The following is a 13,695-nucleotide window of genomic DNA, read 5'->3' on the forward strand; positions in this document are numbered from 1 at the left end:
GGGAGGGAAAGAGAGGGAGGGAAAGAGAGGGAGGGAAAGAGAGGGAGGGAAAGAGAGGGAGGGAAAGAGAGGGAGGGAAAGAGAGGGAGGGAATAGAGAGAGGGAAGAGAGAGAGGGAGGGAAGAGAGAGAGGGAGGGACGAGAGAGAGAGAGGGACAGAAGAGAGAGAGAGAGAGGGACAGAAGCGAGAGAGAGAGAGAGGGACAGAAGCGAGAGGAGAGAGAGAGAGGGACAGAAGCGAGAGAGAGAGAGGGACAGAAGCGAGAGAGAGAGAGGGACAGAAGCGAGAGAGAGAGAGGGACAGAAGCGAGAGAGAGAGAGGGGGACAGAAGCGAGAGAGAGAGAGGGACAGAAGCGAGAGAGAGAGAGGGACAGAAGCGAGAGAGAGAGAGGGACAGAAGCGAGAGAGAGAGAGGGACAGAAGGAGAGAGAGAGAGGGACAGAAGCGAGAGAGAGAGGGACAGAAGCGAGAGAGAGAGAGAGGGACAGAAGCGAGAGAGAGAGAGGGACAGAAGCGAGAGAGAGAGAGAGAGGGACAGAAGCGAGAGAGAGAGGGACAGAAGCGAGAGAGAGAGAGAGGGACAGAAGCGAGAGAGAGAGAGGGACAGAAGCGAGAGAGAGAGAGGGACAGAAGCGAGAGAGAGAGAGGGACAGAAGCGAGAGAGAGAGAGGGACAGAAGCGAGAGAGAGAGAGGGACAGAAGCGAGAGAGAGAGAGGGACAGAGAGCAGGAGAGAGGGACAGAAGCGAGTGAGAGAGAGGGACAGAAGCGAGAGAGAGAGAGGGACAGAAGCGAGAGAGAGAGAGAGGGACAGAAGCGAGAGAGAGAGAGGGACAGAAGAGAGAGAGAGAGGGCCAGAAGAGAGAGAGAGAGAGAGGGCCAGGAGAGAGAGAGAGAGAGGGCCAGGAGAGAGAGAGAGAGAGAGAGAGAGGGAGGGACAGAAGAGGGAGGGACAGAAGAGAGAGGAAGGGACAGAAGAGAGAGAAGGGACAGAAGAGAGAGAGAGAGAGAGGGACAGGAGAGAGAGGGACAGAAGAGAGAGAGAGGGACAGAAGAGAGAGAGAGAGAGAGAGAGAGAGAGAGAGAGAGAGAGAGGGACAGAAGCGAGAGAGAGAGAGGGACAGAAGAGAGAGAGACAGAGACAGGGACAGAAGCGAGAGAGAGAGAGAGAGAGAGAGAGAGAGGGACAGAAGCGAGAGAGAGAGAGACACAGAAGAGAGAGAGAGACACAGGAGAGAGAGGAGAGACACAGGAGAGAGAGAGACACAGAAGAGAGAGACAGAGTCACAGAAGAGAGAGAGAGAGAGACACACAGAAGAGAGAGACACACAGAAGAGAGAGAGAGAGAGACACAGAAGAGAGAGAGAGAGAGACACACAGAAGAGAGAGAGAGAGAGACACAGAAGAGAGAGAGAGAGAGACACACAGAAGAGAGAGAGAGAGACACACAGAAGAGAGAGAGAGAGAGACACAGGAGAGAGAGAGAGAGAGAGACACAGGAGAGAGAGACACACAGGAGAGAGAGAGACACACAGGAGAGAGAGAGAGAGACACAGGAGAGAGACACATGAGAGAGAGAGAGAGACACAGAAGAGAGAGAGAGAGAGAGACACAGAAGAGAGAGAGAGAGAGAGACACAGAAGAGAGAGAGAGAGAGGGGGACCGAAGCAGAGAGAGGGGGACGGGGCAGAGAGCGAGGGACGGGGCAGAGAGCGAGGGACGGGGCAGAGAGCGAGGGACGGGGCAGAGAGCGAGGGACGGGGCAGAGAGCGAGGGACGGGGCAGAGAGCGAGGGACGGGGCAGAGAGCGAGGGACGGGGCAGAGAGCGAGGGACGGGGCAGAGAGCGAGGACGGGGCAGAGAGCGAGGGACGGGCAGAGAGCGAGGGACGGGGCAGAGAGCGAGGGACGGGGCAGAGAGCGAGGGACGGGGCAGAGAGCGAGGGACGGGGCAGAGAGCGAGGGACGGGGCAGAGAGCGAGGGACGGGGCAGAGAGCGAGGGACGGGGCAGAGAGCGAGGGACGGGGCAGAGAGCGAGGGACGGGGCAGAGAGCGAGGGACGGGGCAGAGAGCGAGGGACGGGGCAGAGAGCGAGGGACGGGGCAGAGAGCGAGGGACGGGGCAGAGAGCGAGGGACGGGGCAGAGAGCGAGGGACGGGGCAGAGAGCGAGGGACGGGGCAGAGAGCGAGGGACGGGGCAGAGAGCGAGGGACGGGGCAGAGAGCGAGGGACGGGGCAGAGAGCGAGGGACGGGCAGAGAGCGAGGGACGGGGCAGAGAGCGAGGGACGGGGCAGAGAGCGAGGGACGGGGCAGAGAGCGAGGGACGGGGCAGAGAGCGAGGGACGGGGCAGAGAGCGAGGGACGGGGCAGAGAGCGAGGGACGGGGCAGAGAGCGAGGGACGGGGCAGAGAGCGAGGGACGGGGCAGAGAGCGAGGGACGGGGCAGAGAGCGAGGGACGGGGCAGAGAGCGAGGGACGGGGCAGAGAGCGAGGGACGGGGCAGAGAGCGAGGGACGGGGCAGAGAGCGAGGGACGGGGCAGAGAGCGAGGGACGGGGCAGAGAGCGAGGGACGGGGCAGAGAGCGAGGGACGGGGCAGAGAGCGAGGGACGGGGCAGAGAGCGAGGGACGGGGCAGAGAGCGAGGGACGGGGCAGAGAGCGAGGGACGGGGCAGAGAGCGAGGGACGGGGCAGAGAGCGAGGGACGGGGCAGAGAGCGAGGGACGGGGCAGAGAGCGAGGGACGGGGCAGAGAGCGAGGGACGGGGCAGAGAGCGAGGGACGGGGCAGAGAGCGAGGGACGGGCAGAGAGCGAGGGACGGGGCAGAGAGCGAGGGACGGGGCAGAGAGCGAGGGACGGGGCAGAGAGCGAGGGACGGGGCAGAGAGCGAGGACGGGGCAGAGAGCGAGGGACGGGGCAGAGAGCGAGGGACGGGGCAGAGAGCGAGGGACGGGGCAGAGAGCGAGGGACGGGGCAGAGAGCGAGGGACGGGGCAGAGAGCGAGGGACGGGGCAGAGAGCGAGGGACGGGGCAGAGAGCGAGGGACGGGGCAGAGAGCGAGGGACGGGGCAGAGAGCGAGGGACGGGGCAGAGAGCGAGGGACGGGGCAGAGAGCGAGGGACGGGGCAGAGAGCGAGGGACGGGGCAGAGAGCGAGGGACGGGGCAGAGAGCGAGGGACGGGGCAGAGAGCGAGGGACGGGGCAGAGAGCGAGGGACGGGGCAGAGAGCGAGGGACGGGGCAGAGAGCGAGGGACGGGGCAGAGAGCGAGGGACGGGGCAGAGAGCGAGGGACGGGGCAGAGAGCGAGGGACGGGGCAGAGAGCGAGGGACGGGGCAGAGAGCGAGGGACGGGGCAGAGAGCGAGGGACGGGGCAGAGAGCGAGGGACGGGGCAGAGAGCGAGGGACGGGGCAGAGAGCGAGGGACGGGGCAGAGAGCGAGGGACGGGGCAGAGAGCGAGGGACGGGGCAGAGAGCGAGGGACGGGGCAGAGAGCGAGGGACGGGGCAGAGAGCGAGGGACGGGGCAGAGAGCGAGGGACGGGGCAGAGAGCGAGGGACGGGGCAGAGAGCGAGGGACGGGGCAGAGAGCGAGGGACGGGGCAGAGAGCGAGGGACGGGGCAGAGAGCGAGGGACGGGGCAGAGAGCGAGGGACGGGGCAGAGAGCGAGGGACGGGGCAGAGAGCGAGGGACGGGGCAGAGAGCGAGGGACGGGGCAGAGAGCGAGGGACGGGGCAGAGAGCGAGGGACGGGGCAGAGAGCGAGGGACGGGGCAGAGAGCGAGGGACGGGGCAGAGAGCGAGGGACGGGGCAGAGAGCGAGGGACGGGGCAGAGAGCGAGGGACGGGGCAGAGAGCGAGGGACGGGGCAGAGAGCGAGGGACGGGGCAGAGAGCGAGGGACGGGGCAGAGAGCGAGGGACGGGGCAGAGAGCGAGGGACGGGGCAGAGAGCGAGGGACGGGGCAGAGAGCGAGGGACGGGGCAGAGAGCGAGGGACGGGGCAGAGAGCGAGGGACGGGGCAGAGAGCGAGGGACGGGGCAGAGAGCGAGGGACGGGGCAGAGAGCGAGGGACGGGGCAGAGAGCGAGGGACGGGGCAGAGAGCGAGGGACGGGGCAGAGAGCGAGGGACGGGGCAGAGAGCGAGGGACGGGGCAGAGAGCGAGGGACGGGGCAGAGAGCGAGGGACGGGGCAGAGAGCGAGGGACGGGGCAGAGAGCGAGGGACGGGGCAGAGAGCGAGGGACGGGGCAGAGAGCGAGGGACGGGGCAGAGAGCGAGGGACGGGGCAGAGAGCGAGGGACGGGGCAGAGAGCGAGGGACGGGGCAGAGAGCGAGGGACGGGGCAGAGAGCGAGGGACGGGGCAGAGAGAGAGGGACGGGGCAGAGAGAGAGGGACGGGGCAGAGAGAGAGGGACGGGGCAGAGAGAGAGGGACGGGGCAGAGAGAGAGGGACGGGGCAGAGAGAGAGGGACGGGGCAGAGAGAGAGGGACGGGGCAGAGAGAGAGGGACGGGGCAGAGAGAGAGGGACGGGGCAGAGAGAGAGGGACGGGGCAGAGAGAGAGGGACGGGGCAGAGAGAGAGGGACGGGGCAGAGAGAGAGGGACGGGGCAGAGAGAGAGGGACGGGGCAGAGAGAGAGGGACGGGGCAGAGAGAGAGGGACGGGGCAGAGAGAGAGGGACGGGGCAGAGAGAGAGGGACGGGGCAGAGAGAGAGGGACGGGGCAGAGAGAGAGGGACGGGGCAGAGAGAGAGGGACGGGGCAGAGAGAGAGGGACGGGGCAGAGAGAGAGGGACGGGGCAGAGAGAGAGGGACGGGGCAGAGAGAGAGGGACGGGGCAGAGAGAGAGGGACGGGGCAGAGAGAGAGGGACGGGGCAGAGAGAGAGGGACGGGGCAGAGAGAGAGGGACGGGGCAGAGAGAGAGGGACGGGGCAGAGAGAGAGGGACGGGGCAGAGAGAGAGGGACGGGGCAGAGAGAGAGGGACGGGGCAGAGAGAGAGGGACGGGGCAGAGAGAGAGGGACGGGGCAGAGAGAGAGGGACGGGGCAGAGAGAGAGGGACGGGGCAGAGAGAGAGGGACGGGGCAGAGAGAGAGGGACGGGGCAGAGAGAGAGGGACGGGGCAGAGAGAGAGGGACGGGGCAGAGAGAGAGGGACGGGGCAGAGAGAGAGGGACGGGGCAGAGAGAGAGGGACGGGGCAGAGAGAGAGGGACGGGGCAGAGAGAGAGGGACGGGGCAGAGAGAGAGGGACGGGGCAGAGAGAGAGGGACGGGGCAGAGAGAGAGGGACGGGGCAGAGAGAGAGGGACGGGGCAGAGAGAGAGGGACGGGGCAGAGAGAGAGGGACGGGGCAGAGAGAGAGGGACGGGGCAGAGAGAGAGGGACGGGGCAGAGAGAGAGGGACGGGGCAGAGAGAGAGGGACGGGGCAGAGAGAGAGGGACGGGGCAGAGAGAGAGGGACGGGGCAGAGAGAGAGGGACGGGGCAGAGAGAGAGGGACGGGGCAGAGAGAGAGGGACGGGGCAGAGAGAGAGGGACGGGGCAGAGAGAGAGGGACGGGGCAGAGAGAGAGGGACGGGGCAGAGAGAGAGGGACGGGGCAGAGAGAGAGGGACGGGGCAGAGAGAGAGGGACGGGGCAGAGAGAGAGGGACGGGGCAGAGAGAGAGGGACGGGGCAGAGAGAGAGGGACGGGGCAGAGAGAGAGGGACGGGGCAGAGAGAGAGGGACGGGGCAGAGAGAGAGGGACGGGGCAGAGAGAGAGGGACGGGGCAGAGAGAGAGGGACGGGGCAGAGAGAGAGGGACGGGGCAGAGAGAGAGGGACGGGGCAGAGAGAGAGGGACGGGGCAGAGAGAGAGGGACGGGGCAGAGAGAGAGGGACGGGGCAGAGAGAGAGGGACGGGGCAGAGAGAGAGGGACGGGGCAGAGAGAGAGGGACGGGGCAGAGAGAGAGGGACGGGGCAGAGAGAGAGGGACGGGGCAGAGAGAGAGGGACGGGGCAGAGAGAGAGGGACGGGGCAGAGAGAGAGGGACGGGGCAGAGAGAGAGGGACGGGGCAGAGAGAGAGGGACGGGGCAGAGAGAGAGGGACGGGGCAGAGAGAGAGGGACGGGGCAGAGAGAGAGGGACGGGGCAGAGAGAGAGGGACGGGGCAGAGAGAGAGGGACGGGGCAGAGAGAGAGGGACGGGGCAGAGAGAGAGGGACGGGGCAGAGAGAGAGGGACGGGGCAGAGAGAGAGGGACGGGGCAGAGAGAGAGGGACGGGGCAGAGAGAGAGGGACGGGGCAGAGAGAGAGGGACGGGGCAGAGAGAGAGGGACGGGGCAGAGAGAGAGGGACGGGGCAGAGAGAGAGGGACGGGGCAGAGAGAGAGGGACGGGGCAGAGAGAGAGGGACGGGGCAGAGAGAGAGGGACGGGGCAGAGAGAGAGGGACGGGGCAGAGAGAGAGGGACGGGGCAGAGAGAGAGGGACGGGGCAGAGAGAGAGGGACGGGGCAGAGAGAGAGGGACGGGGCAGAGAGAGAGGGACGGGGCAGAGAGAGAGGGACGGGGCAGAGAGAGAGGGACGGGGCAGAGAGAGAGGGACGGGGCAGAGAGAGAGGGACGGGGCAGAGAGAGAGGGACGGGGCAGAGAGAGAGGGACGGGGCAGAGAGAGAGGGACGGGACAGAGAGAGAGGGACAGGACAGAGAGAGAGAGGGACAGGAGAGAGTGAGACGGGGACAGAGAGAGAGGGGGACCTATATAGACAGTGACCAATGTTCCCGTTTAGCTGCACGGTGACGCGACGGGCTGGAGCTGCTTACCTGCTATTAAATGGAAAAACCGCCCATGAGCGTAAATTTGAATGAGCCTCACACCCAAAAACAAATTTGATGAAATGCTGACAGTGACGGATTTTAGTCATTTAAGATCAGTAATTAGAAGCACAATACAATTAACTGCATTTATATAGCCCCTTTAACATAGCTGCGAGCTAGGTGAGGCACGTGTGGCGGGTTGCCCTGTGTACATACCGGTGGGCATCAGGATGAAGCAGTCTTCGCCCAGCAGGGCCGCATTGATCGCCTCCAGCTGGTTTGTTCGAAATTGGTGCAACCCGAATTTCTTGTGAAAAATCCGCACCATCTCTTTGGAGTGCGGGTAATGGTAGCCACGGAAACGCTCCAGGGTGGGATTTATAGGAAGTGCTTGCTCGTTGGAAGCCCCTGGGGGAAGAAAGTAAACGCACTGTCACGCCGCCACGGTTGCTGTGCATGCCCTGGTGCCGTTAGTATCTCAGGACGTGAAGCCGTGCAGCGGCTGGGATGCAGCGCGGGGTTGGCCTATCTGGGTTGTACCACAGGGGGCATGCACACTGTATAAAGGCCAGGCACTGCTTCACAGGCAAACATGGGCAGCTCACGTCTCCGTCCCCTCCATCACAGAATATAGTGATTGATGTCAAGAGCAAAGTATATTGTACAATCGGTATTAAAGGAGTAACTGGAAATTACTGGAGGTTAATACAGATGCTATGCAAACTGCAGCAGTTCTAGGCGGCAGATCACCACCCCCTTCTCAAGGCCAATTAGGGATGGACAATAAATGGCGACCTTGCCAGTGATGACCACACCCCAGGAATTAATAAAAAGACATTGCTTTTCGAAAACAGGATTCAATTCAGTCTAATGCTTTAAAAAAAAGCACAACGCTCTTCATGTGTGAAGGTCAGCTGGCAATTCAACTTGCGCATGCATCACAACCACGACCTAATCCAGGCTTGACCCAGTGTTCTCACGCAGGAGTCACTGGTCAGCCATCACGCCAGCCGACGTTTTCCTTACGTCCCCAGTTCAGAACTCAGAGGCCAAACCCGTTGCAGCCGCAGTCAGGCCAACTGGTTCTGCAGAGTCCAGACCCAAACCTCGAATCGTTGGGCGGTATTGGAGTTAAAATACAAACCAGCATAGGTCCCTGGATGGACTAAAGGTACTGAATAGTTATAGTATGCAGGCATACGGAGAAAACATAGGAACAGGAAGAGACCATTCAGCCCCTCGAGCCTGTTCCGCAATTCAATGTGATCACGGCTGATCTACGACCTAACTCCATATACCCGCCTTTGCCCCATATCCCTTAATAACTTTGGTTAACAAAAAGCTAACAATCTCAGATTTAAAATTAACAATTAACCTCGCATCAATTGCAGTTTGTGGAAGAGTTTTCCAAACTTCTACCACCCTGTGTGTGTAGACGTGTTTGCTAATTTCACTCCTGAAAGGTCTGGCTCTAATTTTTAGCCCCTCATCCTAGCATCCCCAACCAGCAGGAATATCTACCTTATCTGTTCCCCTTAATATCTTGAAAACTCCGATCAAATCACCCCTTAACCTTCTAAATGCCAGGGAACACAACCTTAATTTGCACAATCTCCCCATGTAATTTAACCTTTGGAGTCCGGGTATTTTGGTAAACCTACACTGCACTCCCTCGAAGGCCAATATATCCTCCCTAAGGTGTGGTGCCCAGAACTGCTCACAGTGCTCCAGGTGTGGTCTAACCAGGGCTTTGTACAGCTGCAGCATAGCATCTACCCCCTTGTATTTAGTCCTCTAGATATAAAGGCCAGCATTCCATCAGCCTTTCTGAATATTTTCTGTATCTGTTCATGGCATTTTAACGACCCCAGCTTCAATTGCCGGTCTGTGCAGAATAGGCTGATCTCAGTCGCTCAATTAACCTCAGTGCCCTGGGCAAGGCATGGAAAGAGCCAACCAGTAATAAAGAGTGATGCAGTAATTTCTACCGCAAAGCACAGGATATGGTAGTGTGCTGGTTATGTTACTGGGACAAGTCATTTGAGAATTTGAATTCAGTTTAAAAATGTAGAAATTAAAACAATTAGCCGGTCAAAGTGACCATGAAGTGGTTGGATTGCTGTGAGACCCAACTGGTTCGCTGATGTCCTTTAGGGCAGGAAGCCTACCATCCTTACCCGGTCTTGGCCTATACGTGACTCCCATCCCACACCAAGCCTGTTTGACACTCACGCAGCGGTTCAGAGTAACAGAGGGCAGGCAATAGATTGCCCTCCACGCCCACATCCCGAGAATGAATTACATGAACGATGCAAGCGCATGGTGAGCTACAGAGGATTGGATCGGCTGTGGTGGCACACAGGGCAAGGTGGCAGAGCACTGCAGGCACACAGGCTCTGTGCCCAGCACCAGTTAACACTGAGAGGGCGAAAAAGGGAGCTGACTGGGAAGGTACAATCCCCAAACTTGGGCACTGAATTACTCGGTTGTATCTTTATTTACAGCCATTCATTCTATTAACCACACTAATGTGAACCTCACATAGATTTAAAGTAATTGATGGAGGGTTTAGAGGGGAACGTTTTTCACCCAGAAGGTGGTGGGGGTCTGGAACTCACTGCCTGAAAAGGGTGGTAGAGGCAGAAACCCTCACATTTAAAAAGTGCTTGGTTGTGCCCTTGAAGTGCCGTAACCTACTGGGCTACGGACCGAGAGCTGGGAAGTAGGATTAGGCTGGGTAGCTCTTTGTCGGCCGGCGCAGACACGATGGGTCGAATGGCCTCCTCCCGTGCTGTAAATGTCTATGATTCTCACTGATTACCTGAGGAGCCCGGCACAGTTTGAGGCCTTCGGACACTAGCCGAGGGAGGCGAGGTGTATTCGCTGGCACCCAGTGCCGGAGTTCTCGTCTCCCAGGGCGCCTTGGCCCCTCCCTCACGGATGGGCTGGACGGTCCCGCGCGGCGCTGCGCTCACTGCAGGGCGGCCGGGTGAGCTCAGGAAACACTCCGGCACCTCTTCCTCCTCTTCCAAATTGTCGATGTCGAAGCTATCAATGTCAAAGCTCTCGTCAAACACCGAATCCTGCCCAATGCCGCTGCCCCGGCCGTTGACGCTGAGCTGATTCTGACCGCAAGTATTCCCGGTGGCTGGAGCAGACGCCCGCGAGGGTCCGTCCAGGCCGCTCGCACCATCCGCCGCGGGGGATCCATACAGGATGCGGCTGGGTGGGAGATACGTGGACCGAGGAGCACTCGAGGGGGCCTCGCTCCCTCCTCTTGAAAGATCGAGCTTGCCCCTGTGGAGGAGTGGCTTGTTCGGGCAGCTCTTGCTGCCGGCAGTAGAGAAAGTGTCGTTCCTCCCCCTTTGTGCGGGAGGTTGATCCATTGCAAAGAAATCTGCATCACTGAAAAAACTATCCCCAGGCAAGGCGGAAGTGTTCGAGGAGGATTTCTTGAACGTAAATGGTTTAGGAGAACTCAATCCCTGGGTTGGATTGAGAGAGACGGGAGGGAGAACAGAGTCGGTGGATATATTACTCTTCAAGGTATTCTGCTTGGGCAGTGAAGCAGTCCTCAAGTTATCTCCATTCAGTATTTTCTGTGTTTCATTCCGATCAGCCAAAAGTTTCCTCCTAGAAAGGACAATAAAGATTCTTAGTTACGTCCTCTATCAGACTGTTTATGGAGCAGAAATGGGCTGTCCTTATGGGGAACAGTTCCAAAATACGGTACGGTACGGTACAGGTCCTGGTTATTCTACAGAGGGGCATAAATTTCAAGTAATTGGTAGGAGGTTTAGAGGGGATTTGAGGGGAAATTTCTTCACCCAGAGGGTGGTGGGGGTCTGGAACTCACTGCCTGAAAGGGTGGTAGAGGCAGAAACTCTCACCACATTTAAAAAGTACTTGGATGTGCACTTGAAGTGCCGTAAGCTGCAGGGCTACGGACCTAGAGCTGGAAAGTGGGATTAGGCCGGATAGCTCTTGGTCGCCGGCGCGGACACGATGGGCCGAAATGGCCTCCTTCCGTGCTGTAAATTTCAATGATTCTGTGATAGAGGCAACGAGAGCAGGTAATAAATGGAACCTCTGCACTGGCTCTTTGCACCACTGGAGGGAGCTCCAGTCATTGAGCACCTCCAGAACTGGCTGCACAGGCTCTGGTGAGTTTGTGATCTTTGAACTCCCATTCTGGCCAAGTGTAGTATTCAGAATCAGCAACAACAACTTGTATTTATATAGTGCCTTTAACTTAGTGAAATGTCCCAAGGCGCTTCGCAGGAGAATGCAGCATAGAAACAGGCCATTCGGCCCAACCAGTCCATGCCCAGCTTATGCTCCACTCGAGCCTCCTCCCGTCTTTCCTCATCTAAATCTATCAGTATAACCCTCTATTCCCTTCTCCCTCATATGCTTGTCTAGCCTCTCCTTAAATGCATCGACACTATTCACCTCAACCACTCCCTGTGGCAGCGAGTTCCACATTCTCACCACCCGCTGAATTCCCCAACAAGGTTAGAAGACGGGGGAAATAATTGAACCAAAAGTACATGGGCATAACTCAGCCCCCAATTTAAAGTCGTACATTGTGCCCTTATTTTTTATATATTATAAATTTTTATGTCCATATTTATAATAGAAAAGGTTGGCAGGAAGTGCATGCAGAGGCAATATTTGTATTTCTCGGTATCATACTGCAAAAAAAGCAAACAACAATCTGCCTTTATATAGCACCATGAACACAGTAAAACCCCCCAAGACGCTTCACAGGAGCATTAAAAAACATTCTCGGGTTGGCAATCAGTAATTAGTGGGGTGCCGCAGGGATCAGTGCTGGGACCCCAACTATTTACAATCTATATTAACAACTTGGAAGGAAGGACTGAGTGTATTTGCTCCCTTTAAAAAGGTACTACCAGTCTCCATGGAAATTAATTTTTTCGGTTCATGTCCTTGTTGTCACAGCTGGAACCCTTTTCTATTTCTGTCATTCCGATCATCCATCGCACAACAACAGAGGCTGCAATGATGATAAGTAAAAAAGTAGCCAAGTTTGCTGACGATACAAAGATGGGAGGAAAAGCAATGTGTGAGGAGGACACAAAAACTCTGCAAAAGGACATAGACAGGCTAAGTGAGTGCAGAAAAATTTGGCAGATGGCGTATAATGTTGGAAAGTGTGAGGTCATGCACTTTGGCAGAAAAAAGATCAAAGAGCGAGTTATTATTTAAATGGAGAAAGATTGCAAAGTGCTGCGGGACCTGGGGGTACTTGTGCATGAAACACAAAAGGATAGTATGCAGGTACAGCAAGTGATCAGGAAGGCCAATAGAATCTTGGCCTTTATTGCAAAGGGGATGGAGTATAAAAGCAGGGACGTCTTGCTACAGTTATACAGGGTATTGGTGAGGCCACACCTGGAATACAGCGTGCAGTTTTTGTTTACCATATTTACGAAAGGATATACTTGCTTTGGAGGAAGTTCGGAGAAGGTTCACTAGGTTGATTCCGGAGATGAGCGAGTTGACTTATGAGGAAAGGTTGAGGAGGTTGGACCTCTACTCATTGGAATTCAGAAGAATAAGAGGTGATTTTATTGAAACGTGTAAGATTATGAGGGAGCTTGACAAGTTGGATGCAGAGAGGATGTTTCCACTGATGGGGGAGACGAGAGCTAGAGGGCACGATCTTAGAATAAGGGGTCGTCCATTTAAAACTGAGATGAGGAGGAATTTCTTCTGAGGGTTGTAAAATCTGTGGAGTTCGCTGCGTCAGAGAGCTGTGGAAGCCGGGACATTGAATAAATTTAAGACAGAGATAGACAGTTTCTTAACCGATATCTTGGAGGGTTGCGGGCCTCGGGGAGCTTACAGAGAAAGCGATTTGAAAACAAGGATGAGAATTTTAAAATTGAGGCGTTGCCGGACTGGGTTTTGGATAAGCTGAAGTTCACGGTGTGTGAACGATGGGAGGAAGGCCAGTAGAGTTTTGGAAAGAATGGACCTTTAAATAAAAACCTCCCTGTACAGGTCCAAAGTATCACGAATACATAAGAATTAGGAGCAAGAGGCAGCCATTCGGCCCCTCGCGCCTGTTCCGCCATTCAATGAGATCATGGCTGATCTTCTACCTCAACTCCACTTTCCCGCCCGATCCCCATATCCCTCGATTCCCCTAGAGTCCAAATATCTATCGATCTCAGCCCTGAATATACTCAACGACTGAGCCTCCACAATTCTGAGGTAGAGAATTCCAAAGATTCACCACCCTCTGAGTGAAGAGCTTTCTCCTCGTCTCAGTCCTAAATGGCCGACCCCTTATCCTGCGACTGTGACCCCTGGTTCTAGACTCTCCAGTCAGAGGGGATACAACCTCTCAGCATCGACCCTGTCAATCCCCCTCAGAATCTTGTATGCGTCAATGAGATCACCTCTCATTCTTCTAAACTCCAGAGAGTGTTGGCCCAATCTACTCAATCTCTCCTCACAGGACACCCCTCTCACCCCAGGGATCAATCAAGTGAGCTCTGTTGCACCGCGCACATACAATGAAGGTGCCCGGGTGAGAGACCGCACCTACCACAGCGCTCGCTGCTGAAGCAGCTGGTTGGCACAGGACAGGTCCTGCAGTTCACTCACAGGAATCCGGTCCACCAAGCTACAGATATCTTCCATCACTTGCAGCAGTTGCTCGCTGTACCCAGTTGATGTACCTGTTTCATTGTAAAATGGACAAAGTCAGCGTCTTAATATACACAACGTCTCCATTTAAATATTTAGAAATGCAGCAGGCGCATCGGAAACCAATCACCAGAAAGACTTGCATTTCTATAGCGCCTTTCACGACCACCGGACGTCCCAAAACGCTTTACAGCCAATGAAGTACTTTGACTGTGATCATG

The 13,695-nt window shown here is 57.4% G+C and overlaps 1 protein-coding gene across 2 annotated transcripts in view; it reads right to left on the reverse strand.

The window, feature by feature from the left end:
• blm (BLM RecQ like helicase) overlaps positions 1 to 13,695 on the reverse strand; it is a 69,603-nt gene that overhangs the window by 45,188 nt on the left and 10,720 nt on the right. For both annotated transcript variants that reach the window (XM_070858576.1, XM_070858575.1), the window contains exons 6-8: positions 13,374 to 13,506; positions 9,615 to 10,426; positions 7,010 to 7,201 (exon numbers count right to left, since the gene is read on the reverse strand). In XM_070858576.1, coding sequence (XP_070714677.1) covers positions 7,010 to 7,201; positions 9,615 to 10,426; positions 13,374 to 13,506 — 1,137 coding nt within the window. The remainder of the gene's footprint in view (positions 1 to 7,009; positions 7,202 to 9,614; positions 10,427 to 13,373; positions 13,507 to 13,695) is intronic.

Source organism: Pristiophorus japonicus, chromosome 17 (assembly GCF_044704955.1).
Source record: "Pristiophorus japonicus isolate sPriJap1 chromosome 17, sPriJap1.hap1, whole genome shotgun sequence".
Classification (NCBI taxonomy): domain Eukaryota; kingdom Metazoa; phylum Chordata; class Chondrichthyes; family Pristiophoridae; genus Pristiophorus; species Pristiophorus japonicus.